The 27880-nt window shown below is 37.2% G+C and overlaps 1 protein-coding gene across 1 annotated transcript in view; it reads left to right on the forward strand.

Annotated features, from left to right (window-relative positions):
• KCNH5 (potassium voltage-gated channel subfamily H member 5) overlaps positions 1–27880 on the forward strand; it is a 352691-nt gene that overhangs the window by 58523 nt on the left and 266288 nt on the right. The window contains exons 5-6 of the mRNA XM_060098063.1: positions 12508–12623; positions 17765–18157. Of these exons, the coding sequence (XP_059954046.1) occupies positions 12508–12623; positions 17765–18157 (509 nt within the window). The remainder of the gene's footprint in view (positions 1–12507; positions 12624–17764; positions 18158–27880) is intronic.

Below are 27880 nucleotides of genomic sequence, written 5' to 3' on the forward strand. Positions count from 1 at the left end.
TTGCACTGCCAGAATTTGTAGTGGAAGGGCTTATTTTAAATAGACTATTATTTTGAGACTCCTCCACACCTTTCAAATACATAACAGATTTCTGAAAAAGTATTGCAGAATGTAACTATGAATGGTGTATATGAGCTACTTTCTATTATTCATGCTAGTTGTAAATATATGCAAAATTCAAGAGAAATAAAATATTTATGACCTTAAGCAATCGTCCTACTATCCTTGTGAAGTAGCAGTAACAGAAGGTATGTTTTGAAAACTTGGCACAAAAATGTGTCTTTCAACTTTTTAAATTGAGCCAAGGGGACCATGGAACTTTTGGGAAAGAGCAGATGAGATTTCATGATAATACCATAATATCAAAATGATTTGAGTCTAGAGCATTGAACTTGGACACAGTTATCTTACTTTTGATTCAGCCTTGGGCAACAGAGTTACTTAACATGAGCCTTCTCATGACTCTTCTAGGAGTATTTATTCTTTTCGTTTATGTTATCTATTTTTTTTTCCCAAGCAACAATGCTGATTGAGCAAACATTATGGTGCAGAGACTGTTCTAGGTCCTGGAGATACAAAGTTCCTTCTGTCACATACTAATAGGGGGAGGGGGAGGCACGACAAATAAGTAAATATACAGTGGAAGCTTTGTTCTGATTGCTCTTATTTTCTCAGTAAAAGAGGAAACACAGTTATCAACTGAGAGTAAGGATGGTGCGGAGGTGAGGAGGAGGCATGAAACAGCTGTGTAGAGAGTGGAGCAGTGAGTGGCCAAGGTTAAATTCAGCAGGTTTGCTGTGCAGCACTAAGGTCCATGTGAGGCTAGTGGTCATACATTTCATTAGTATCTATGAGCATGATTATGTGTTTACTCCACCCGTGTTTAGTCACAGGTATATAGATGCTGAAGTAGGTGAGCTGGATTTAACCAGAGTGGGGGTTTAGTCAGGTGAGCAAGATGAAAAGAATCAGGGAGCTCAGGGATCAAGGATAAGGGATCAGGGGGCCAAGGATGCTTGCAAGGGAGTAGGTTGAGGGTGTTTGCAAAATGTTGAAGCAATACTTAGGTAATAAAGCCTTGGCCTAGGACATAGGAAATAGTGTTTTAGGATGCAGAACAAACAAGGAAATTCACGCATTGGAAAGCCAGGATATAATATTTTTCATCCCAGAACAAGGGCATTTTACCTTCTTAATGTGAAAAGGGGCCAGTGATTGGAGCAAAGGCCCACATCCTTTGAAGATTCGACAAAATCTCCTTCTACTTATATTGGTATTTTTACCAAGAAACTCAGACATATGGGTGAAAGACTTGACTAAACTGGCTAACTGTGAATTTTATTTCTAAATTGTATCTCGGATGGTAACTATAGCATGATGGCAGACAACTAGTTTGAGCGCAGCTCTTATAATGAATCCTATGATCACCAAAACTTCATTCTAGATTAATATTTCCCTTTGAAGTGAATGGCGCTGAGTGATGCCAACAATATCTTTGACTTATACCATGCTGGTTGGTAGCAGAAACTATTGAAGGGAAAGAAAACCAGCTTTGATGGAGTAGTTAATATGTGTCAGGAGCTTTGTATTCTTTTTTGCTCATTCCTATAATTCTGAAAATTAGTATTATTATCTCCATTTTACTGTTGAAGATCCTGACGCCCACAGTCTGACTGATTTCCAATCTGATGTTCTCTCTATTACACGATGCTGCCTCGTCCTTTCCAGCGGAAACATATTGCTGGGGATTGGCCACCCTAATCCCCTGCTCTTCTTTTTCCCTACAAAGATGAAGCACAAGTTGAGAACACTCTCAACTTGTGCTTTTGTACTGTTTTGAATCAACGGAATTTACTGATAATAATTCAAAGAGGCAAAAGTGTTTTTGTTATCTTTTGTTTCTGGTATTGAGGTCTTACAACTGTTGTTCAGATTATCAGTCAGTGGTACCTGATACATCATTTATAATAATACAAAGGGGAAAAATTACAGCCAAGAAATCCATTCTGTTGATTATCCCTATGTGTTCTAAAAGAGATGGTCTTAATCTCTGCCCATTTATACTGTACAGTATTTTCAAAGAGATTCCAAAACTGCCAAGACACTTACAGTGTGAAATATCCTGTGCCAAATAGTTAGGGCATCTTTGTGCCAATAATTGAGGAAAAAAAACTTCCTGTAGAATGAAAATAACAGCAAAAATAGCAACCTTCCCCTTGTAGGAAGCCAATGGTTTTCTTTAGAGAGTAAACAACAGATGACATATGAGTAATTATACCATGTGGTCTCTATGGCCAAGAGTATAATTGTTTACCTAAGCTTTTTTCTTATAGATTAGAGTCTTGTGTTGCAGTCTGGTAGATTGATTGAACTGCATCTGTAACTTCCTTTTATTTTTAAGATTAGGCAGTCCATGACAAAGAGGTTGATTGCAACCCAATAAAGCTAAACTAATGTTTTATTAAGAAGGAGTTGGCATCCTGAGCTTTTAGGAGAACAAATGTTCTCATAATGCCATGAACAACTTATAGAGCAACTATTAGGCTCTTCATATTCAGCAGTCTGTTCACATTGCCCTGTATTGACCACATCTAAGTAACATCAGTGAACTGTGCTGAATAATCATTCACACCAGTTAGATCTCAGTAAAGGCGAGATCAGTAAATGTACTGTTGGGAAAAGTTAGAATTGCTGATGTGTCTTTTTTTCCTGACCTAGACAGTGTGGCTGCTCAACTTTTTCAAAGTTTGACTGTACAGAGGGGGTTGCTGACAGATCAGATGAACTAATCTATCTAATAACATGGGCAATTCCAGATGTGCCCAAGAGCACAAAGGGATTAGCATAAGGAAATTCACTGGGGCATTGTTAGTGATAGTGAAAAATCTAGAAACCACTGAAATGTTCATGAATAGAATATATACATGATCAGGAAAGAGCAAATGCCTAATTCTCTGAGATAATAAAGGTACAGGCAAGAATCAGGTGCCATTGTGGGTGGGTCTTGAGGTGGAGGTGACAGAAGGGAGGTTGAAGGCTGTTGTGTTTCTTGTGTCTTCAGTTCTTTGATTTTTCTTAACTTTTTTAAAATTGGGATATAGTTGCTTTACAATGTTGTGTTAGTTTCTGCTGTAGAACAGAATGAATCAGCTATATGTATACATATGTCCTCTCCCTCTGGGGCCTCCCTTCCACCTCCCTCCCTCCCTCCGATCCCACCCATGTAGGTCACCACAGAGCACCGAGCTGCGTTCCCTGCACTATACAGCAGGTTCCAACTAGCTATCTGTTTTACATATGGTAGTGTATATTTGTCAATCCCAGTCTCACAATTCATCCCACCCCCACCCCGTGTTCACACATCTGTTCTCTACATCTGCGTCTCTATTCCTGCCCTACAAATAGGTTCATCTGTACCATTTTTCTAGATTCCACGTATCGGCATTAATATACAATATTTGTTTTTCTCTTTCTGACTTACTTAACTCTGTATGACAGACTCTAGGTACATCCATGTCTCTACAAGTGACCCAATTTTTTCCTTTTTTATGGCTGAGTAATATTCTATTCTGTACATGTACCACATCTTCTTTATCCATTCATCTGTCGATGGACATTTAGATTCCTTCCATGTCCTGGTTATTATAAATAGTGTTGCAGTGAACATTGGGGTGCATGTGTCTTTTTGAATTATGTTTTTCTCTGAGTATATGACCAGTAGTGGGATTGCTGGGTCATATGGTAGTTCTATTTTTAATTTTTTAAGGAACCTCCATACTGCTTCCCATAGTGACTGTACCAATTTACATTCCCACCAACAGTGCAAGAGGGTTCTCTTTTCTCCACACGCTCTCCAGCATTTATTGTTTATAGATTTTTTGATGATGGCCATTCTGACTGGTGTGAGGTGATACCTCATTGTAGTTTTGATCTGCATTTCTCTAATAATTAGTGATGTTGAGCATCTTTTCATGTGCCTCTTGACCATCTGTATGTCTTCTTCAAGAAATGTCTATTTAGGTCTCCAGCCCATTTTTTTATTGGGTTGTTTGTTTTCTTGATATTGAGTTGCATGAGCTGCTCGTATATTTTGGAGATTAATCCCTTGTCAGTTGCTTCATTTGCAAATATTTTCTCCCATTCTGAGGGTTGTCTTTTCATCATGTTTATGATTTTCTCTGCTGTGCAAAAGCTTTAAAGTTTCATTAGGTCCCATTTGTTTTTTTTTTTTTTTTTTTTTGCTTTCATTTTCATTACTCTAGGAGGTGGGTCAAAAAGGATCTTGCTGTGATTTATGTCAAAGAGTTTTCTTCCTATGTTTTCCTCCAAGAATTTTATAGTGTCTTATCTTACATTTAGGTCTTTAATCCACTTTGAGTTTATTTTTGTGTATGGTGTTAGGGAGTGTTCTAATTTCATTCTTTTACATGTAGCTGTCCAGTTTTCCCAGCACCACTTATTGAAGAAACTGTCTTTTCTCCAGTCTCCTGTATATTGTATATCCTTGCCTCCTTTGTTATATATTAGGTGACCATAGGTGTGTGGGTTTATCTCTGGGCTTTCTATCCTGTTGCATTGATCTATATTTCTGTTTTTGTGTCAGGATAATACTATCTTGATTACTGTAGCTTTGTAGTATAGTCTGAAGTCAGGGAGCCTGATTCCTCCAGCTCCGTTTTTCTTTCTCAAGATTGTTTTGGCTATTCAGGGTCTTTTGTGTTTCCATACAAATGGTAAAGTTTTTTGTTCTAATTCTGTGAAAAATGCCATTGGTAATTTGGTAGGGATTGCATTGAATCTGTAGATTGCTTTGGGTTGTATAGTCGTTTTCACAATATTGATTCTTCCAGTTGAAGAACATGGTATATCTCTGTCTGTTGTGTCCTCTTTGATTTCTTTTATCAGTGTCTTATGGTTTTATGAGTACAGGTCCTTTACCTCCTTAGATGTGTTTATTCCTGGGTATTTTATTCTTTTTGTTGCAATGGTAAATGGGATTGTTTCCATAATTTCTCTTTTTGATCTTTTGTTGTTACTGTATAGGAATGCAAGAGATTTCTGTGCATTAATTTTGTATCCTGCAACTTTACCAAATTCATTAATTAACTCTAGTATTTTTCTGGTGGCATCTTTAGGATTTTCTATGTATAGTGTCATGTCATCTGCAAACAGTGACAATTTAACTTCTTCTTGTCCAATTTGGATTCCTTTTATTTCTTTTTCTTCTCTGCTGTAGCTAGGACTTCCAAAACTATGTTGAATAATAGTGGTGAGAGTGGACATTCTTGTCTTGTTCCTGATCTTAGAGGAAATACTTTCAGTTTTTCACCTTTGAGAGTGATGTTTGCTGTGGAATATCTTTTTCCATCCCCTCACTTTCAGTCTGTTTGTGTCTAGGTCTGAAGTGGGTCTCTTGTAGACAGCATATATATGGGTCTTGTTTTTGTATCCATTCAGCCAGTCTGTGTCTTTTGGTTGAAGCATTTAATCCATTTACATTTAAGGTAATTATCAATATGTATGTTCCTACTACCATTTTCTTTATTGTTTTGGGTTTGTTTTTGTAGGTTTTTTTCTTCTCTTGTGTTTCCCACCTAGAGAAGTTCCTTCAGCATTTGTTGTAAAGCTGGTTTGGTGGTGCTGAATTCTCTTAGCTTTTGCTTGTCAGTAAAGCTTCGATTTCTCTACCAAATCTGAATGAGATCCTTGCTGGGTAGAGTAATCTTGGGTGTAGGTTTTTCCCTTTCATCACTTTAAATATGTCCTACCTCCACTCCCTTCTGGCCTGCAGAGTTTCTGCTGAAAAATCAGCTGATAACCTTATGGAGATTCCTTGTATGTTATTTTTTTGCTTTTCCCTTGTTGCTTTTAATATTTTTTCTTTGAATTTAATTTTTGTTAGTTTGATTAATATGTGTCTTGGTGTGTTTCTCCTTGGGTTTCTCCTGTATGGGACTCCCTGTGCTTCCTGGACTTGGGTGGCTATTTCCTTTCCTGTGTTAGGGAAGTTTTTGACTATAATCTCTTCAAACATTTCCTTAGACCCTTTCTCTTTCTCTTCTTCTTCTGGGACCCCTATAATTTGAATGTTGTTGCATTTAGTGTTGTCCCAGAGGTCTCTGAGACTGTCCTCATTTCTTTTCAATTCTTTTTTCTTTAATCTGCTCTGCAGTGGCTATTTCCACCATTCTGTCTTTCAGCTCACTTATTCATTCTTCTGTCTCAGTTATTCTACTATTGATTCCTTCTAGTGTATTTTTCATTTTATTTATTGTGTTGTTCATCACTGCTTGTTTGCTCTTTAGTTCTTCTAGGTCCTTGTTAAACATTTCTTATATTTTCTCAATCCATGCTTCCAATTCTCTTCCTGAGGTTCTGGATCATCTTTACTATCATTACTCTGAATTCTTTTTCAGGTAGGTTCTCCATTTCCTCTTCATTTATTGGGTCTTGTAGGTTTTTACCTTGCTCCTTCATCTGTAGCATATTTTTTGTCATCTCATTTTTTTGGATGGGTGGGGCTGTGTCCCTGTCTTGCTCGTTGTTTGGCCCTAAGCATTCAGCACTGGAGTTTGCAGGCAGCTGGGTGGAGCTGGGCCTTTGTCCTGAGATGAGGACCTCCGGGAGACCTCACACTGATTAATATTCCCTGGGACCTGAAGCTCTCTGTTAGTCCAGCAGTTTGGACTTCGTGCTCTCACCACAGGAGCTCAGGTCCTACCTCTGGCCTGGGAATCAAGACTCTGTAAGCCATGCAGTGTGGCAGGAAAAAAAAAGCAACAACAGAAAAGAGCAGAACAATAACAAAGAATAAAAAATAAAATGAAGTTAGAAAAATAAAAAATATATTAGAAAAAATAACAATAAAAACGAAACAACAAAACAAAACAGAACCACAATAGCAAAAATAAAATAAAAGAAAATAAAAAAGAAAATTAAAAAATTAAAAATTAATAAAAATTAAATATTCCCTGGTACCTCCTTTATCAGTGTCCTTGCCCCCATGGTGAGCTACAGCCTACCCTTGCCTCTCTTGTAGGCCTCCAAGACCTCTAGGTAGGTCTCTGGACCCATTTTTTCAGCCCCACCTCTGCATGTGTTCTTCTCATCAGTGTTTCTTCCTGGAGCTGGCCTGGAGCACATGTGCCCATGCAGGCCAGCTGGGACACAGGCCTCCACAGGCACACCCACAGGGGCCAGTGCAGCTAGAGGAAGCCTTGGAGAGGGGTGGCATTTGGCCCACCTGGACCCATGTTGCCAGAGGAGGCCCTGTCAGGGGCGGCACTTAGGCTGTCAGGACCCGCATGGCCCTTGGAAGCTTTGGCGAGGGTGGGGCTCAGGCCCAGGACCCACTCGGCCGGAAGAGGCTTTGTTGGGGCGGTGCATGGGCTGTCGGGACCTGTGTGGCCCATGGTGGCTTTCAGGGAGGCCAGTGCTTGGGCCTGCTGGGAACTGCGCAGCCCGTGGAGGCTTTGTGGGGGGGTCAGTACTCAGGTCCACTGGGACCCATGCGGCTGGAGGAGGCCCCAGCTGGAGGAGGCCTCAGCTGAGGCAGGGCTCAGGTCTGGGACCCACATGGGCAGAGGGAGCCCTGTGGGGGACAGGGCTCAGGCGTGGGACCCACGCAGCTGGAAGAGGCCTTGGCAGGGCAGAGGGGGGTGTGCAGCTCAGGCCTGGGACTCCAGCAGTCTTGCCAGTGCCCAAGCAGGCTGTGTTCCCTTCTGATTCCCTGATCCCCCGAAGGTCCCTCTTCTTCCCTGCTGATCCCCTTGCTGTTAGTGGGCCCCTCCAAGTGTGGGAACCTCTCCCCTCCCCCAGCCCCCCCTTAGGTGTGCTGGTCCCATCCTGCCTCCACTTTTCCTCCCCCTGCTCCTTACCACGTCTTACCTCATCATGTGGGGATTCTTCACATCCCCTTAGGTGTCCGAGGTCCCCCACCAGTGCCTAGTAGGTGCCCTAGTTATGAGGAGATGCTAACTTTATGTCCTCCTACTCCGCCATCTTGACTCTGCCCCGTCTTATGGTTTTTCAATAATATATTTGATAAGCTAATCTGCTGAGAGTGAGGACAGAGGGTTCTTGAGAAAAATGCTAACTGTTTAGACCTGAGGACTGCAAGAAAGCCCTAACCAGAGACAAAAAGATCACTGAGCAGTTCAGGGAGTGCATCTTTTTGTGCTCCCTTTGATTTAAACATGAAACAAAACACTCCTCGGCTTTGCATTTGTTTTCCAGCTCCAAGGGCATTTTGATATCAAAGCTCATAAATGGTTACTTTATTAGACCACTGCCTTTGCTTTCTCTAGGAAAAATCCTTCCCAAGTATTTCCTCCTAAACTTCTCTCTTTGAGTAAGTCTGAGTCAGTTTGACAACTGTCACCACCTTTTTTTTTTTTTTTTTCTGTTAGCAGCTCCCCACTCCTCTTTTTGAGGGAAAAATTATAATCCTCCACACACTTCCTCCTCAACCACACCATTTCTACCTTCTCCAACCCAAAGCCCTTCTTTCACAATACCAATGAGTTATATTAGTATCTGCTAAGAGCTGAACATATTTCCTTCTTTATATTCTAATTTTAACTACATATAATGTGGCATGCTGTGTTAATTTCTATTTAACTTTTCTACTAATGTTCTCATTCATTCATTCAAAAATTTTTCTAGTGCCCAGTATGTGCCAGTCATGGAACTAGACAACCAGGGATAGAAAGAATAAGATCTGGCACCTAAAAGTCATATCATGCTGTAAACTCTCTTTTCATCTATGTTTAAGGGTGGTCTCACTCAGAATACACTGTGTGAAAATTTTTAGAATGAATAATTAACATTTTTCTTTCAGTTTCTTTCTGCTGTTTAATCAATGATAGTCCTATTTTTACCATGGAGAAAAATGTTGGTGTTTTATTTTCACAGTTTTAAAATTTTTTCTTCCTTTAGGAAATTGAAATAAGGTAAAGGGATGAAGTATTTCTTGATTTTATTGACTTCATGTGTAAAATAAGATATGCCTACACAGGCACATTTCATATTTAAATGAGGAACTGCTGCTTCCTCATTAAGAAACAGTAGTGTGTGCTCATGATGCTTGAAATAGAAAACCAGAGGATGACAATAAGCATTCATCATCGTGTTTCTCCTTCCTCACAAGTTTACTTCTTTTTATGATCCTAGAAAAGGAGAGAACACATAGCATTTGATGATTTGTGTTCTTTCATATGTTATTGAATTCATTTCTTCAATATCTCCTTTTATTTTTTGAAAATATTTTCTGAATAAACCTTATCACACACAGGGATTGGATATGTGTGTGGGGGGTGGAGGTAATAGTGAAGGAGGATGGTGAATCTCAAGTGTCTGATTCGGACAGCTGGAAATATCATGGGGCCATTCACTAAGACCAAGAATACATTAAATATGCAGAGTTGGAGATGGGGGGAGAAGGTGATGATAAGATTGATTTTGAACATGTTAAGAGTAAGATGCCTGTAGAACATCTGAGTAAGAGGTGGCCAATGGCCAGTTAGATACATAGGTCTAGTGCTTAGAAGAAAGGTCTAAGTTGGTGATATAGATTGCATGATGGTCTTTTGCTTTGATGTTGAATTCTTAGAGAGTTGGTGGCATATCTGGTACTTCTTTGTTTCTCTAGCACATTGCACAGGGCAAGCCTTAGGGTTGCATACAATTCCCAAAGCCTAACATTTTCTGTTCTAGTCACTAGGATGAGGCCCATTAATGAAAAAGAATAAAAGATCTTCTATTAACTAATGCCAGTTTACTTTTTTTCCCAATCCAATTGTTGATACCATAGAAAGAGCTAAATTGGTGGAGCAGTACAAAGCCTAATTGAAGTCAAAGTTAGATTGAAGAATAGCAGTAAAGTATGATGTCACCTACCTGGTATGGTTTGAAAGACATTTGGTTGGTGCCTGCCCAGGATTTCTTCTTTCATTTTCTGTCACATTGTCTGAAAGTTCATCATTACCATTAGAGTCATTGCTTTGGACCATCAGGGGTTTTCATTTTTAAGGAGTTGTTTAGTAAATACCCTAGTTAAAGGTAATACCATGGATAGAGTGTTCTGCCTATGTTTTCCTCTAAGAGTTTGATAGTTTCTGGCCTTACATTTAGGTCTTTAATCCATTTTGAGCTTATTTTTGTGTATGGTGTTAGGGAATGATCTAATCTCATACTTTTACATCACAGCAAGGTCCTTTTGGACCCACCTCCTAGAGAAATGGAAATAAAAACAAAGATAAACAAATGGGACCTAATGAAACTTCAAAGCTTTTGCACAGCAAAGGAAACCATAAACAAGACCAAAAGACAACCCTCAGAATGGGAGAAAATATTTGCAAATGAAGCAACTGACAAAGGATTAATCTCCAAAATTTATAAACAGCTCATGCAGCTCAATAGCAAAAAAACAAACAACCCAATCCAAAAATGGGCAGAAGACTTAAATAGGCATTTCTCCACAGAAGATATACAGACTGCCAACAAACACATGAAAGAATGCTCAACATCATTAATCATTAGAGACATGCAAATCAAAACTACAATGAGATATCATCTCACACCAGTCAGAATGGCCATCATCAAGAAATCTAGAAACAATAAATGCTGGAGAGGGTGTGGAGAAAAGGGAACACTCTTGCACTGCTGGTGGGAATGTGAATTGGTACAGCCACTATGGAGAACAGTATGGAGGTTCCTTAAAAAACTAAAAATAGAACTAACATATGACCCAGCAATCCCACTACTAGGCATATACCCTGAGAAAACCATAATTCAAAAAGAGACATGTACCAAAATGTTCATTGCAGCTCTATTCACAATAGCCCAGAGCTGGAAACAACCTAAGTGTCCATCATCGGATGAATGGATAAAGAAGATGTGGCACATATATACAATGGAATATTACTCAGCCATAAAAAGAAATGAAACTGAGCTATTTGTAATGAGGTGGATAGACCTAGAGTCTGTCATACAGAGTGAAGTAAGTCAGAAAGAGAAAGACAAATACCGTATGCTAACACATATATATGGAATTAAAAAAAATGTCATGAAGAACCTAGGGGTCAAACGGGAATAAAGACACAGACCTACTTGAGAATGGACTTGAGGATATGGGGAGGGTGAAGGGTAAGCTGTGACAAAGCGATAGAGAGGCATGGACGTATATACACTACCAAACGTAAGGTAGATAGATAGTGGGAAGCAGCCGCATAGCACAGGGAGATCAGCTCGGTGCTTTGTGACTGCCTGGAGGGGTGGGATGGGGAGGGTAGGAGGGAGGGAGATGCATGAGGGAAGGGATGTGGGAACAGATGTATATGTATGACTGATTCACTTTGTTATAAAGCAGAAACTAATAAAAAAAAGGTAATACCATGGAAATTATCAAATGGTCTTAATGGAGTCCATAATAGAGCTTTTTGGGATACCTAGAGAAAGGATAATTGAGATAGGAGCAGAGTACGGCTCATTTTGTTCTACTTGTTCACGTCTCATTGACATTTCCTTGAAGTTAATTAGCTTAATAATGAAAAATTAATGATTTTAATATTTGAATTAATGGAAGAAATTTCTTTCCCATTAAATTCACCTTCCTTCCCCTCAGAAGTTAAGGTTATTCCTCTTTTGGAAAATATTATTAAGGATTCTAGATATTCCAAAAATAATCTTTAAATATCAATGAAATTGTTAATAAGAGAGAACCTTTGCTACGTTACAAAGAAGATGGAGGTGTGTGATAAGAACCATAGTATGTGAGATTTGTTGAAATTGGGCTTTATTCTCTTATGTGTATATATCTTCACATAAGTATACGATAGGACTGTTTTTATTAGGGTAATACTACCTGCTATAGTAAATAACCCCCCAACTTTAAGTGGTTTAACACAATAGAAGCATATTTCTTGCTCATATAACAATCCAAGGAAGTTGATCTTTGACATATGGCATTCTTCTATGCACTGATTCAGTGACTTTGCCATCCCCTGGGATCTTGTCACTTGCATCCAACTGGTAGAAGGATGGAGAAAATATGGAGAAGTTTCACTTGCTTCTTAAGTTGTTGCATGCATGGAAGTGACACACATCAGTTCTGTCTCAATCTATTGGTGAGGACTAGGGACAGGCCCTCACCTAGATGCAGCAAATGCTGGGAAATGTATTCCTGGCTGGACAGCTGTCTCCCAGTAACAAACCTATACAATGCAAGGGGGAGGACAGAATTTTGTGGACAACTAGCTACCTGGCTATAGGGACTATTTGATAGATATGAGCAAAACACAAAGATCACACATGAAGATTACTTACTATTTTATAACTGCACTTGAAATATATGATGATGTCTGTGTAGAAATTAAATGCTTTAGATTGATACTTTTCATTAGTTCCGTATGTTACGTTATTTCTGAGATCCCTTGAATATTAGCAAGAATGTAGGCTTCCATATTCATTACGTGTGAAAAACTGAGACTTTCTTTCCTTATTTTTAAGGTTGGACAAAATTTGCCCGATTGACACGGGCTTTGACAAATAGCCGAAATGTTTTGCAACAGCTCACGCCAATGAATAAAACAGAGGTGGTCCACAAACATTCAAGACTAGCTGAAGTAAGTACGAGATTAACTTTACTTCCCAACATGGTGGTGGTCATACATTTTTTCCCCCACAAATGTTTCAATTATTTGAAACATTTATTATTATAAATGGCTATTATTTTACAAACACTTATATGCTAATTGATTTTTCTTTGTAGAATTATAGAAATTTCCTATATTTCTTTTTATGCTCTCCTACTTTGGAAATGGGAAGGTAATTTATGACATCCCAGGTGATGTCTGTACAGAATGAAGTTTTCTTTGAGCAAATGAGATAGGGAGTTCACTCATTCGTTAATTTATGTGTGCAGCACACACTTATTGAGGGTTTGCTCCATGCTTGGTACTCTGCAAAGGATGTAAAGATGAATAGGCCATTGGCCCGATCATCAAGGAGTTAAAGATCCAGCAGAGGAGGGAGGGGTTACCTGAATAAGATGATACCTGGGCTGAGTGAATCTTTTTTTTTTTAATTGAAGTATAGTTGATTTACAATGTTGTGTTAGTTTCCGGTGTACAGTGAAGTGATTTTTATATATATATATATATATATATATATATATATATATATATATATATATATATATATATATATATATATATATTATAGATAATATATATATTGTATGTACTCTTTTTCTTATTCTTTCAATTATAGGTTATTATAAGATATTGAATATACAGTAGGACTTGTTGTTTATCTATTTCATATATAGTGGTGTCTGCTAATCCCAAATTCCTAATTTATCACTTCCCCACCTTTCCCCTTTGGTAACCATAAGTTTGTTTTCTATGTCTGTGAGTCTGTTTCTGTTTTGTAAATAAGTTCATTTGTATCATATTTTAGATTCTACATATAAGTGATATCATATGATATTTGTCTTTGACTGACTTGCTTCGCTTAATATGACAATCTCTAGGTCCATTCATGTCACTGCAAATGACATTATTTCATTCTTTTTTATGGCTAATATTCCACTGTATATATATACCACATCTTCTTTATCCATTCATCTGTCAATGGACATTTAGATTGTTTCCATGTCTTGGCTATTGTAAATAGTGCTGTTATGAACATTGGGGTGCATGTATCTTTTTTAAAAAATAAGTTTATTTTATTTATTTTTGGCTGTGTTGGGTCTTCATTGCTGCGTGTGGGCTTTCTCTAGTTGCAGCGAGCTGGGGCTTCTCTTCGTTGCGGTGTGCGGGCTTCTCATTGCGGTGGCTACTCTTGTTGCAGAGCACGGACTCCAGGTGCGCAGGCTTCAGTAGTTGTGGCTCATGGGCTTAGTTGCTCCACAGGCATGTGACATCTTCCTGGACCAGGGCTTGAACCCGTGTCCCCTGCATTGGCAGGCGGATTCTTAACCACTGCGCCACCAGGGAAGCCCTGTACTACTTGATTTTGAAGCTACTTTCTTTTCTGCCTTTGGTTGTCCGTTTCTTTCTACAAATCAAGCTAAAGAGTAGGAGCTTGTTTCTGTGACTGCTGACTTTTGCAGTTATGATTCTTACTGGGTCTTAACTTATTTAGTTTTTCTTTCTTTGTTAACACAGTTGGGCAAGAACAAGAGGAAAGAGACCATAGAGAGGAAATTTTTCTACCTTAGCACCCTGAATCACTCAGGATATTTTTTTCTTCTATATCAAATGGAAAGTTCCTTTCCGCTTGACAGCTCATCATTTTTACTTTTACTTTTGAGGAACTTTCATTCCTGTTTCTTCCCATCTGATTTTTTTTCCTTTTTTTTTTTTGCTTTGCCTTTTGATTTTTATAGTTTCTTTATCAGTCATCCCTAATTCACAAACCTGATTCAAATACAAAACTGCTTTCTGTCAGGTCTTAGGCTTGATTTCAGAGAACATGTGGAAATAAGAAGGTTTTCAACAGAGATTTAGTCTGTATGTGCTCTTAGATCTTCAAAGACTGACCTAGAAAAAGCACCAAGTTAGCAGAAAGATATAGTTTTTCCAGTTGTACTCAAAGTCATATAATTTGCTCAGCTTGAGTATTTGGATTTGCTGTTAAATTTCAGGCTCTTTCACTTTTTCCAACACATAAATTTTATCTTAATTCCACAAGGCCCCCTAAATTTGGAGCTGATCCCCACTTTCAAAGATCCTGGTCTCCATGTAGGCAGTTCATCTGTTTTCCACAGGTTCTGACATCGTGCTGATTGGCTTCAGCTTCTCACTTGTATCTGTGGTACTGAGTCCTTTAGAGTCAGTGTGCTCAGATATTCAGAGAGAAAGAATATGTCTGTTTCAGTACAAAAATACATCAGTAAATGTGATTTCATCCCCCCTCTACCTAAGGCTTATTGCTTCTGAAAGTACAAATGAAATAACAAAGCGAAGAGTTGTTACTCACTGCCTTATAAAGGAGTCCTAGAGATGGGGCTGAGATTAAAGTAGTGCTTTGCATATGAGAAAGCTCAAAGCTGCAGCACATAGTGAATCCCTTTCTTTGTTGTTGTTGCCATTCTTCTCCTCTCCCTGCTCATCCTCCTTCTTCTCTTTTAGCAGTTTTGGATTGCTTTACGAATGCAAGTCACCTTCTGAAGAACTGAGTTATGAATGTCTAAAGAAATATAAGACAAGGGTTTTTATTTTGAACTGTACATTATAATCACCTGGAAAGATTTTGAAAATATAGATTCTCTGGGAACCCACACAAGATGAATTTAATTATTTTCTGGCATGGGGTCTGAGTATGAGTATACTTTATTTTTTAAAACTTCTCCAGAAGATTCTAGTTTGTAGCCAGATTTAAGAAATACTGAACTCAAGAGTGATTTCATTCCATCTCTAGAGGAGACATCTTACATTTTTCCAGGGTGTTGAGCAGGGCCGACATGTCTATTAACACAGTGTGTAGGGCCCACATGATGTTTGAATTTCTACTAATAGTAGGAGGAAAAAATGAACTTTTAGGTAAAAGAATTTTGAATATATAATATTAATTTATTCATCTTTGTAAAAATACAGTTGTAAAATATAATTTTTATTTTATTATTTTTAAGGAGGAAGGGGTCTAAGAAGGCAAAAATACCCAGGACCCATGAAGGTCCTAAGGTACCCTGGCACTGAGTTTATTTTCTAAGTACAATTTCCTTGTGCTCAAACTATAGACTGTAGTAAAATATTAGCATTGAATATGAAGGAAACTTTCATGTTTAACACAGTGAAATTAGAATGAATAGATCAGTGGTTGAAAAGTGAAAGAGAGGCCATAGTTCTGTATGATTCTGTGTATGTAATGCTTTGTCTCAACATGAAGCTTACCTGCCTGTAGGATAATTTGTTGCTAAGTAATTTAAGACCTTATGGCAAAAGTATGACTGGGGCACTGATAATGAGGATAAATATGTAAAAATCTTTATAAATAGTTCTTATAACTCCCAAACTTAAAGCAATAATTATAATATACACCTAAAGAGAATATCAGTGATGTTTTTCACACTTCAAAACAGCAATGATTATATTATATTATATGCTTAGTTTTCAGTTATGTAAGTTCTATTTATGAGAGACTTTTCAGGATAAATCTCAAGTTTCAAAAAATGCTAGTATACTTATTTTGCTTTGTAGCATAAGAATTACATGCTAACAGGTATTTTTGTTTACATCTATTTGCACATTCACAAATTTAGTGCATTTATGATTTTATAATTTGAACTTGTTGACTCCTACTTTCTGGGTCCCATTAGTCCTAGGGACACTAAATACTTGGATGCATAAGATGGTAAAGCTGCTGAAGACATTGTTTATCAAAGTCCCACTTACAAACTCCTTAATACATAGGTTTACTCAGCTTTAGCTTCATTGATGGCATGGAGCAGAGGTCTCTGACCTGCTGCTTCAACTCCTTTTCACAATTTCCAGGTTCCAGGTTCTGGAAGGAAGTGCTAAGTCCTGTGTTTGTTACCTTTGCCCAGGGTTGCCCAGACCTCTGCTCTTGCTCTGTCATCTGTTTTTTCTCATTGTCTCTTTAATGAGACCTAATCAGAGTAAGTCAAGGTTCATATAACATTACATTGAAATTTTTCCATTTGTCGAAAAGGTATGGAGAAGCAAACCTGAATATTTAGTTTTTTTTTTTTTTTTTTTTTTTCCTAAAGGGAATTTGCCTCTGGGCAGGAAATCCAGTATTCTTTAAGTCCTGATTGAAAGGAAAAAAGGGAAAAGCAGGTTATAACATTCACACCCCTGATATTGCTGTGCCAGTCATTAGGGCCCTGGCTGAGTCCCACACAACAGCAAGATCACCAACAGTGGGGCCCTGGGGTTCAGCAAGGCTGTCAGAATCAAAGTTATGCTCCTTGAGGTGCCAAATACGTGAAGAATGGATAGCGGTGAGTCATACAAATAACAGTTGGGCAGTCAGTGAGAGATGTGTGATTCTAGGCAAACCTGCAAAGTGAGCATGCAGAACTTGCAGAAGTGGGTGACCAGCAGTGCTGTGGATCAGTGCTGGTGCTGGAGGAGGTCATCGAGAGCATGGGACTGAGAGTTGACCCTTCAGCTGGACCCAGGCAGTTGGAGGCTCCTTAGCCCCACCCTTGTCCTTGTAATGTATACCCTGCTCACCATTCCCACAATGGGGGCCATTTTCAAGAATGCAGGCTTGAGAGAGTACGGTGTTGTTGAGACCTTCAGGTGTTGTTGTGACCTTCAGTCACACCTGTATATGTGACTGAACCCAGTTAAGACTTCTGTATAAACTTTTAATATTTGGTGGGTGAGTTCAGAGATCTACTGGTCTTGTGGCTGCCCAATAAAAGCCTTGTAAGTAAGTTCCCTTGCATATTAAAACTGCCACCTAGCAATCTGGAGTGGTCTGCCTCTTTCTTTGGTCTCTCCCTGCCCTCCATTTATGGGGGCCAGTTTTTGAACCAACAGTTGGCCACTGGAGAGAAAGCCAAAGGGAATGGCAGACAGATCAACTTTGGTAGAGAGATTGGACATGGAATGACTTTGAACAAACCTTGATACAACTTAGGAGAAGAGGGAGATGAAACTACAGAGCCTGACTGGCCTTGAAACCAGGAGTCATGATTAATAGGCTGTGGTTTGGCTGTCAGTAAATTTGAATTCATTACTAACTGTGCAGAGATGTCTGGGTCATTGTATATACATTTTCTCTCTTTTAGGTTCTTCAGCTGGGATCAGATATCCTTCCTCAGTACAAGCAAGAAGCGCCAAAGACGCCACCACACATTATTTTACACTATTGTGCTTTTAAAACAACTTGGGATTGGGTGATTTTAATTCTTACCTTCTACACCGCCATTATGGTTCCTTATAACGTTTCCTTCAAAACGAAACAGAACAACATAGCCTGGCTGGTGCTGGACAGTGTGGTGGATGTTATTTTTCTGGTTGACATTGTTTTAAATTTTCACACGACCTTTGTGGGACCTGGTGGAGAGGTCATTTCTGACCCCAAGTTGATCAGGATGAACTATCTGAAAACTTGGTTTGTGATAGATCTATTGTCTTGTTTACCTTATGACATCATCAATGCCTTTGAAAATGTTGATGAGGTAAGTTTCTTTTTCTTTTTAGTACTTGAATCACATGTTTTGAGAAAATTAGGATAAAAGGAGTTTACAGATAATCCAAACTTCTTTTTAGCCACCACTTTCAATCTTCATCCTACTAAACACTTGCCGTAAATTATCATATTTGATTACCTTATAATTTTCATTTGCTTTTTTTTCTTGATTTCTGGTTGAAAATACTGATTACTAGAAAAATGGCCATGGTTGGAGGTTGTGGTTGAAAGAGGTGGAGCAGAAGAAAAGCCACAGCATTTGGAGTCAAATGTGGTTTATGAACTAGATAATTGATTGAAAGATGATGAAATAGATGTGTGTTTTGGTTTTTTTTTTTTTTGGGAAAACTGTGGCATTTTAAAACTCTGTGCACCCATAGGTCTTTTGACTCCTTTTCCTCCAGATAGCAGTGCTTGAGTTAACAAAAAGATACAGAAAATTTTATGGAAGAGAAATTCTTGAATTTTTGCCTTTTTGGTTTCTTTTTTATAGTTTTTGCTTTAAATTTTGTCTAAGTACATTTGTGGTTAGAGACTATATTGGATGACTTCTGATGTCTGGTCACATTCAAGATTCTGCTTATTCAATGTTATCTGCACAATGAGAAATACTTAAAACGTGTAATATCTTGGAAGACCATTTTATTCAGAGCTTCTTAGCTTCTAACCTCGTAGTGGATGATTTTCAACTTGCTACACGAAGGATGTATATAAATGAGTCAATATAGAATGTATCTATTATTAAAATATGTTCATAATAATAATTACAAACTTAATTTCCCTGAAGATTTTACTCTGTCCTCATAGACTGTTCAGATGGAAAATTCTGCACTACATTGTCATTGTGTGTGTATTTGGGAGATAGTTTGCAACTTTTCTTCAGTAACTTTTTCCATAAAATTTCTGCATTCAATCAACTTTAATGATACTAAAAATATTTCCCCCTGGGGCTTCCCTGGTGGCGCAGTGGTTGAGAGTCCGCCTGCCGATACAGGGGACACGGGTTCATGACCCGGTCCAGGAAGATCCCACATGCCGCGGAGCGGCTGGGCCCGTGAGCCATGGCTGCTGGGCTTGCACGTCCAGAGCCTCTGCTCTGCAGCGGGAGAGGCCACAACAGTGAGAGGCCCGCATACCGCAAAAAAAAAAAAAAAAAAAAAAAAAAAATTTCCTGAAAGTTAAGTATAGACATTGTATTTTGATGCTGTACATGTAATTGTTACTTTAAAAATTGGGGGGGGAGGGCTTCCGTGGTGGCGCAGTGGTTGAGAGCCCGCCTGCTGATGCAGGGGACACGGGTTCGTGTCCCGGTCCGGGAAGATCCCACACGCCGCGGAACGGCTGGGCCCGTAAGCCATGGCCGCTGAGCCTGCGCGTCCGGAGCCTATGCTCCGCAACGGGAGAGGCCACAACAGTGAGAGGCCCACGTACCGCAAAAAAAAAAAAAAAAAAAAAAAAAAAAAAAAAAAAAAATTGGGGGGGGAAAAGGAATCGTAGTAATTTGTTTTCTAATTTTAGATTTTACCTACATCAAGCTTTTTAAGGTATATTTATTTCTTCCCTATTTACCTTCTGGAAGGGTTGAGAGGGGTTAATTTTGAAAATGGTAATCATATGATAAGAAGATAATAAGTAGTATTTATATGTTCACTTACTAAATGGATTAATATATTAAGATCAATGCATTAAGATTTCCATTATTTAGAACATAGGCATAAAGATTTTAATAAAAATAATTAAAAGATTGGTTTAATTCATAGAAAAGTAAATACATTAATCAGATTACATAATAATAAATGCATTTAATATACCATACAAATACATGAAGAGATCCTCAGACTTACTAATATTAAGGAAAGTGCAAAGTAAACCTACAAACTACACTGACATACCATCATTTACCACACACACTAGATTGGTGAGAAGGTGGCTAAGGATGTGCACTGCTCAGATCTCCTTTCATGAAAACCTGCTGCATGGAGCACAGTTAGGGGATTCCTGGGTGTGACTCCTGGTTTGGGAAAGCCAATCATTAGCATCTCTTTCAAACTCAGCATTCAGTGCTATCACACTATCACACTCGTAGCTTGAAACTGGCCACAGTGGGAGTATTTACACCCAGAAAGTCACAAATGCTATGAATAAAAACTTTTCTTTAACTTTTTGTAGAATTAGTTGTTAATCATTTACCAACACACCACTGAACACAGTTGACTGACACCTGCTATGGTTTTCTGATCTGCTGCAGGTCACACATCGAAGCCATATTTCCCCAACATTGTGCCCAGCCAGTGACTAAGAATGGTGGTAACATTATGATTAGTTTACTCCTGCTCAATAAAGAGCTCCTCTATTGAGCAACTTTTGCTCTGGGACTCCCCATTTACCTGTGCTGTGGTTGAGGCTCTTTCTACACAACTCTTCCTCCCCTCTTTACAGGTTTCAGACCTGCATTGTGGTCTGAAGGCTCCTCCCTCCTCCGTTTCTCCTTCATAGGCATTTATCTCAGTAAAAGTCTTGCATATCTAACCCTGACTTGGCATTACTCTGTCAGGGACCTGAACTGATGAAGCAATGGGGTGAGGCCTCTCATACATTGCTCCAGGGAATGTTGGTAAAACTTCCATGAAGAATAATTGGCAATATCTCACTTTTAAAAAGAAAAGACGCTAGGGGCAACCACCAGGGGCAATCCCCTTCTTTAAGGGATTCTTTGTTATTTGCTTCCATCACCAAACAGCAAGATTATGTACCTACCTCTTGGTTTTTCAGTTTTAGGACTTGTCTTTGACTTCTCACTATAGAATTTGAAGTTTTAGCCTCTTTCTCCCTGCCCTAACTGTATATATGCACTATTTCTATCACCTCAGTCTCACAATATAGGTATACCATCCTTTTGGTTCCATAAATAATAGGTATTTATATCATTACTACTACAAATATGCTATTTATAGCTGAACCTTCAACATGCTGTGATTACTTTTCCTTTTCTGCACTTTCCATTTTCCTGAGAGTTGGTTTTATGTACTAATCACTAACTCAGTCGCTAAGCTCTATGCCAGTTGTCTAAATCTCCCTCCAGTACATTGATAGAAGTAATATTCTATCAACATCATTTTCTTAAACAGATCTCTCTACACTCTACCCTCCCACCTGATGGACAGTTTGGCTGTAATATCCTAGGCCAGAGATAATTTCTCCTCAGATTTTGAAAGACACAGTGCCATTACAGTCGACCCTCTAATAATTCTCTTAAGAAACTTTAAACCGTTGTGACCTGTGTTCTCTTTCTGGAAATTTGATGTATCTTCTCTGTCCAGGGTTCTGAATCTTTCCAGTAATATGCTTTAGTGTAAGTCCCATTTTCATCAGTTTTGCTGGGCACTGACTGGGTAGCCTTTTTCAATCTAGAAAAGCATGTCTTCTGTTTTGATTTTTTTCTTATGATGATTTTCTCCATCCCTTTCCCCCCTCTTTTCCATTCTCTCTCTTGCTGGAATTCCTTTTGTTCTTATACCTACTAGACTTCTCCTCTGATTCCTTTTTTTTTCTTCCCTTATTTTCCAATCCTTTATATTTTTGCTGTACTTTCTGGAAGATTTTCTCAACATTATTTTCCAACTTTTCTCGTAACTAATAATGCTTTTTTTTTTTTTGCTTAAAGTCTTTTTGGCTTAATACTAATAGACCTAAACTAGCATTTGTATAGTATTTGATATATGTATTTCTATTATTTAACTTTTTATCATTCTAGATTATTATACTCTAGTTGTGTCTTTTATAAATAGTCTATACATTCTAAGAGTCTTTCTAACTGGGAAGTTTAGTCTATTTACACTTATTGTGATTAATTACCTTTTGATTTTCTTAGAGCATCTTATTTTCCATTGTAAAACGCTTTTTCTTCACTTTTCTCTGTTTTTATTTTTGCTTCTTTTCTGCCGTCTTTTGGATTGATTTAATTTTTTAAATTTCCTGGATTTCCTCTACAGGATTAGAAGTTTTTCTGTTAATTGATTACTCTTAATATTTTTAGCATCCGTATTTTACTTATGAGTATCTTTGCTCTTCTAAATAAATCAAGGGCTTCTGTTTACCTTCTCATCTTTCAAACTAGTATTGTCTTATATTTTGGTTCCACATTATTTTTAACTTTCTCTTTCAATTATTGGAGGCCTTCTTTAGGACATATTTGTTGCGAGTCTTTGGGATGGTGACTCTGGGTCTCAGTTTCCATATCTGTAAAAAAAGGGAAGGAATGCTTGACTTTTTTACTTCACACCACGGTTTTAAGGAATAGATGGGAAAACAGATATGAATGATTTTTGTTTGTAGAATTGTGCATGTCTGAGGGGATATTATTATTTCATTTGTGTATGTCTGTTTCCTCCTCTTGGTGATAAGCCCTGTGATATTGAGGGATGTGTTCCATCTCCTTGGTAGTCCTTCGTTGCTCTTAGTACATATTGGTGACTCACCGACCTGAAGCAATAAAGTGTTAGCAAGGTTTTCGTAGATTGTACAATGACATAAAACAAAATAGAACTTAAAAATGAGAAATTGAGCTAGTGGTGGCTTGGGAATAGGAGAGTATGAGTCTGAAGATCACAATTTAATCCTTTGACATGCTACGAGTGCAGAATGACTTAGAGGACTTAATAACACTTTTTGTATTCAAGATTGTCTCAGTCAACATGCTCTCTTAAGGCAACTTGATTTACTAGGAATTCATGAACTGGGTATGACATTCTTTAAGAGAACTGTGAGGATGGGAAGACAGAATCCATTAAGGAAATAATTCTGTTTGAAAAGAAGTACGTAATGTAAATTTCCTAGAAACCATAACAGGGGGTAAAAGATGTTATCACCAGGAATCCAAGGAATAGAAACAAGCTCTTTTGTAGCATGCATTTGAATACAGCTTTGGGAGGTTAGGGGGAACTGAATTATAAGACATCAGAGAAAAATGGGGCAGCTTCATGTAACACATAGTTTGGTAGCCTGAGTGGACTTAGGAAATGTGATACATGGGGAAATCAGGGGACAATGAGTGGTATTAGTAAGTGGTAAACATGATAAACTAGGTTAGAACAAATTGAAATTGGAAAAATGTTCACTTACATATTGTTTCAGGAGACAAAATGATTGGGACAGTGAATGCTAAGTGGAAGTATTATAAATATTTTTAATTTCCAGGGAAGTTTATGGAAAATAATTTTCTAAATTATTATTTCCTTGAATTATGCTTGTCAAGTGGCCACATGCGTTGCTTCATTTTAGCATATCTGTTTACATAGCAAATTTTTATCTCTTGTCTAGTCATCAAAACAAGAATTGGAAATCAAAGAAGCTAATTATACTCATAGATTTTAGAGGCTTTTTGTCCCCTTTTGTGGAATTTCAGATGCTCTACCAAGAATAACATTTTAGAAATTGCTATTTAATACAATTTTATCACCATTACTTTTTTATTAAAGCCTGTAGGTAATTGAAATAATGTTTGAGTGGTAAAGGTAAGGATTACATAGTATTTTTTTTTAGTTTTACTAGTTTTAATCTTATTAAACCCATAGAAACATTGCCAAGTCTACCTTAGAACTGATTGATTTTTCTTATCAATGTGTTTGCTCAGCTGATAATAGACTTTTTTAAAAGAGCCGTTTTAGGTTCATGGCAAAATTGAGAGGAAGGTACAGAGACTCCCCATACAGAGATTGCCCCCACACATGCATAACCTCCCCCATTATCAACACCCCCACCAGAGTGAAACTATATTGACATATCATATTGCTAAAAGTCCATAGTTAACAGTTGGCTCACTCTTGGTATTGTACATTTTATGGGTTTTGACAAATGCATAATGGCATGTTGTAGTATCATACAGAGTAGTTTCACTGTCCTGAAACTCTGTGCTCTGCCTATTCATCCTTTCTTCCCTCCTAACCCCTAGCAACCACTAATCCTTTTATTATCTCCACAGTTTTGCCTTTTCCAGAAAGTCATATAGTCGGAATCATACAGCAGGTAGCTTTTTCAGATTGACTTCTTTCACTTAGTAATATGCATTTAAGGTTCTTCCATGTCTTTTCATGGCTGATAGCTCATTTCTTTTTAGTACTGAATAATATTCCACTGTCTGGATGTATCACAGCTTGTTTATCCATTCACCTACTGAAGACTATCTTGATTGCTCCTAAGTTTTGGCAATTATGAGTAAAGCTGCTATAAACTTTTTTATGCAGGTTTTTGTGTAGGCATAAGTTATCAGCTCATTTGGGTAAATATTAAGAAGCATGGTTCCTGGATCATATGGTAAGAATATGTCAGTTTTGTAAGAAACTACCAAACTATCTTTCAAAATGGTTTTACCATTTTATGTTTCCACCAGCAATGAATGAGAGTTCTGGTTGGCACACATTCTCACTAGCATCAGTGTTTTGGATTTTAGCCATTATAGTAGATGTGTAGTGGTATCTTGTTGCTGTAATATGCAATTTTGTAATGATATATGAACATCTTTTCATATGCTTATTTGCCATCTGAATATCTACTTTTGTCAGGTGTCTGTTCAGATCTTTTGCTCATTTTTAATTGGGTTCTTAATTTTCTTATTGTTGAGTTTTAAGAGTTTTTTAAAATATATTTTAGATAATAGTCCTTTATTATTTGCAGATGTCTTTTGCAAATATTTTCTCCCAGTCTGTAGATTGTCTTCTCATTCTTTTGACAGTATCTTTCACAGAGCAGTTTTTAATTTTAATGAATTCCAGTTTATTAATTATTTGTTTCATGAATTATGCCTTTGGTGTTATATCTGAAAAATTATCACCATGCCCAAAGTACCTAGATTTTCTCCCACATTATCTTCTCAAAATTTTATAGTTTATGTTTTACGTTTAGGTCAATGATCCATTTTGAGTCAATTTTTGTGAAGGGTATAAGGTCTGTGACTAGATTCATATTTTTTTGCATTGGATGTCCATGTGTTCTATCACCATTTGTTGAAAAAAACTATCTTTTCTTTATTGTATTGCCCTTGCTCCTTTGTCAAAGATAAGATGACTATATTTATGGGGGTCTATCTGGGCTCTCTATTCTGTTCCATTGATCTATTTGTTTATTTTTTTCCACCAATACCACAGTCTTGATTACTATCGCCTTACTATAGTTGAGTGTCTGTCCTCTGATTTTGGTCTTCTCCTTCAATATTGTGTTGGCTATTTTGCACAGTTTTTATCCCTCCACATAATCTTTACAGTCAGTTTATTTATATACACAAAATAACTTAATGGGATTTTGACTGAGATTACATTGGTAGCTTTAGATCAAGTAGAGAAAAATTGACATCTTGACAATATTGAGTATTTCTGTCCATAAACATGGAATATTGCTCCATTTATTTAGTTCTTTTTTGATTTCTTTCATCAGAGTTTCATTGTTTTCCTTATATACATCTTGTACATTTTTTATTAGATTTATATCTAAGTTTTCATTTTTGTTGTGCTAATGTAAATGGTATTGTGTTTTTAAATTCCACTTGTTCATTGTTGGTATATAGGAAAGTGATTGGCTTTTGTATGTTGACCATATATCCTGCAAATTTGCTTTAATTGCTAATTAGTTCCAGGATTTTTTTTTTTTCTGGGTCAAGTTGTTTGGATTTTCTGCATAGATAATTATGTCATCTGCAAACAAAGACAGTTTTCTATTTCCCCTTCCCAGTCTGTATACAGTTTGTTTCCTTTTCTTTTCTTGTTGCATTTGCTAGGACTTCCAGTATGAAGTTGAATAGGAGTGGTGAGAATAGACATTCTCTACTTGTTCCTGATCTTAGTGGGAAAGCTTCTAGTTTCTCACCATTAAATATGATGTAATATGATATAAGCTGTAGGGTTTTTATAGATGTTCTTTTTCAAGATGAGGAAGTTCCTCTCTTTTCCTAGTTTTCTGAGAGTTTTTATCATGAATAGATTTTGCATTTTGTCAAATGCCTTTTTTTGCATCTATTGATATGAATATATGATTTTTCTTCTTTAGTCTGTGATGTTATGGATTCTATTAATTGATTTTTGAGTGTCGAACCAACCATGCATACCTAGGATAAATCTTACTTGGCCATACTATATAATTATTTTTATATATTGTTGGATTTGATTTGCTAATATCTTGTTGAGGATTTTTGCATCTATGTACATGAGAGATATTCTTTTGTAGTTTTCTTTTCTCATATTGTCTTTGCTTTTGGTATTAGGGTAATGCTAGCCTCATAAATCTGGGTTAGTTAGTATTGTTTCTGCTTCTACCTTTTGGAGGAGATTGTAGGCAATTGGTATAATTTCTTCCTTAAATATCTGGTAGAATTCACTCATGAGCCCATCTGGGCCTGGTGCTGTTTTGGAAGGTTATTAATTTATTGAATCAATTTGTTTAATAGATGTAGTTCTCTTCAAATAATCTATTTTTGTATGTGTTTGAGTTTTGGCAGATTGTGTCTTTCATGGAGTTAGTCCATATCATCTAGGTTCTCAAATTTATGGGCATAGAGTTGTTCATATGATTCCACTTTGTTGTTGTTATTATTATTATCCTTTTAATGTCTGTGACATCTGTAGTGACATCCTCTCTTTGATTTGTCATGTTAGTAATTGTGTCCTCTCTTTTTAATTTTTCTTAGTGTGGCTAGAGGTGTATCAATTTTATTGATATTATCAAAGAAAAGGCTTTTAAGATTTTGTTGATTTTCTCTACCAATTTCCTGTTTTCAATTTCATTGGTTTTTGCTATATTTTAATATGTCTTTTCTTCTTGTTACTTTGGATTTAATTTGCTTTTCTTTTTCTAGTTTGCTAAAGTGGAAATTTAGGTTATTGATTATAGTTTTTATTGCTTTCTAATATATGCATTCTAAGTTATATATTTTCCTCTAAGTACTGCTTTGCTGCATCCCATGAACTTTGTTAAGTTGTATTTTCAGTTTCAGTTAATTAAAAAAGCATTAAATTTTACTTGAAATTTTCTCTTTAATCCATGTCTTACTTATAAGTGTGTTGTTTAATTTCCACATATTTTTGGATTTTCCAGATATATTTCAGTTATTGATTTCTAGTTTAATTTCATTGTGGTCCAAAATCAGGTATTATATGATTTCTATTGTTTTAAATTTGTTAAGGTGTGTTTTATAGCACAGGATGTGGTCTATCTTGGTGAATATTTTACATGACCTTGACAAAGATGTGGGTTTTTGTTGTTGTTGTTTTGCTGCTGTTGTATAAAGTAGTCAAAGATGTCAATAATAACCAGCTAATTGATGGTGCTGTTGAGTTCTGCTCTGTCCTTACTGATTTCTGCCTGCTAGACCTGACCATCTCTGACAGAGGGATATTGAAGTATATGATAGTGGATTCATTTTATTTCTCCTTGCATTTCTATTAGTTTTTGCTTCACATATTTTGATGGTCTTGTTAGGTGCATACAATATAAGGATTGTTATGTCTTCTTGGAGAATTTACCCCTTTATCATTATGTAATGCTCCTGTTCATCCCTGATAAACTTAGTTAGTCTGAAGAGTATGAGACTTTTAATGCAATGAAATGTATTATCTCTGGGATGATTTTACCTTCTATATGGGACTTTCTTAGTTTCTTATTAGCCTGCTTTAAAAACTTTTGCTGCAATTTTAAGTCCTCCCAGTTCTTCTCTGCTTAAGAAAGC

The sequence above is a fragment of the Mesoplodon densirostris genome, chromosome 4, assembly GCF_025265405.1.
Source record: "Mesoplodon densirostris isolate mMesDen1 chromosome 4, mMesDen1 primary haplotype, whole genome shotgun sequence".
In the NCBI taxonomy this organism is placed as follows: Eukaryota; Metazoa; Chordata; class Mammalia; order Artiodactyla; family Ziphiidae; genus Mesoplodon; species Mesoplodon densirostris.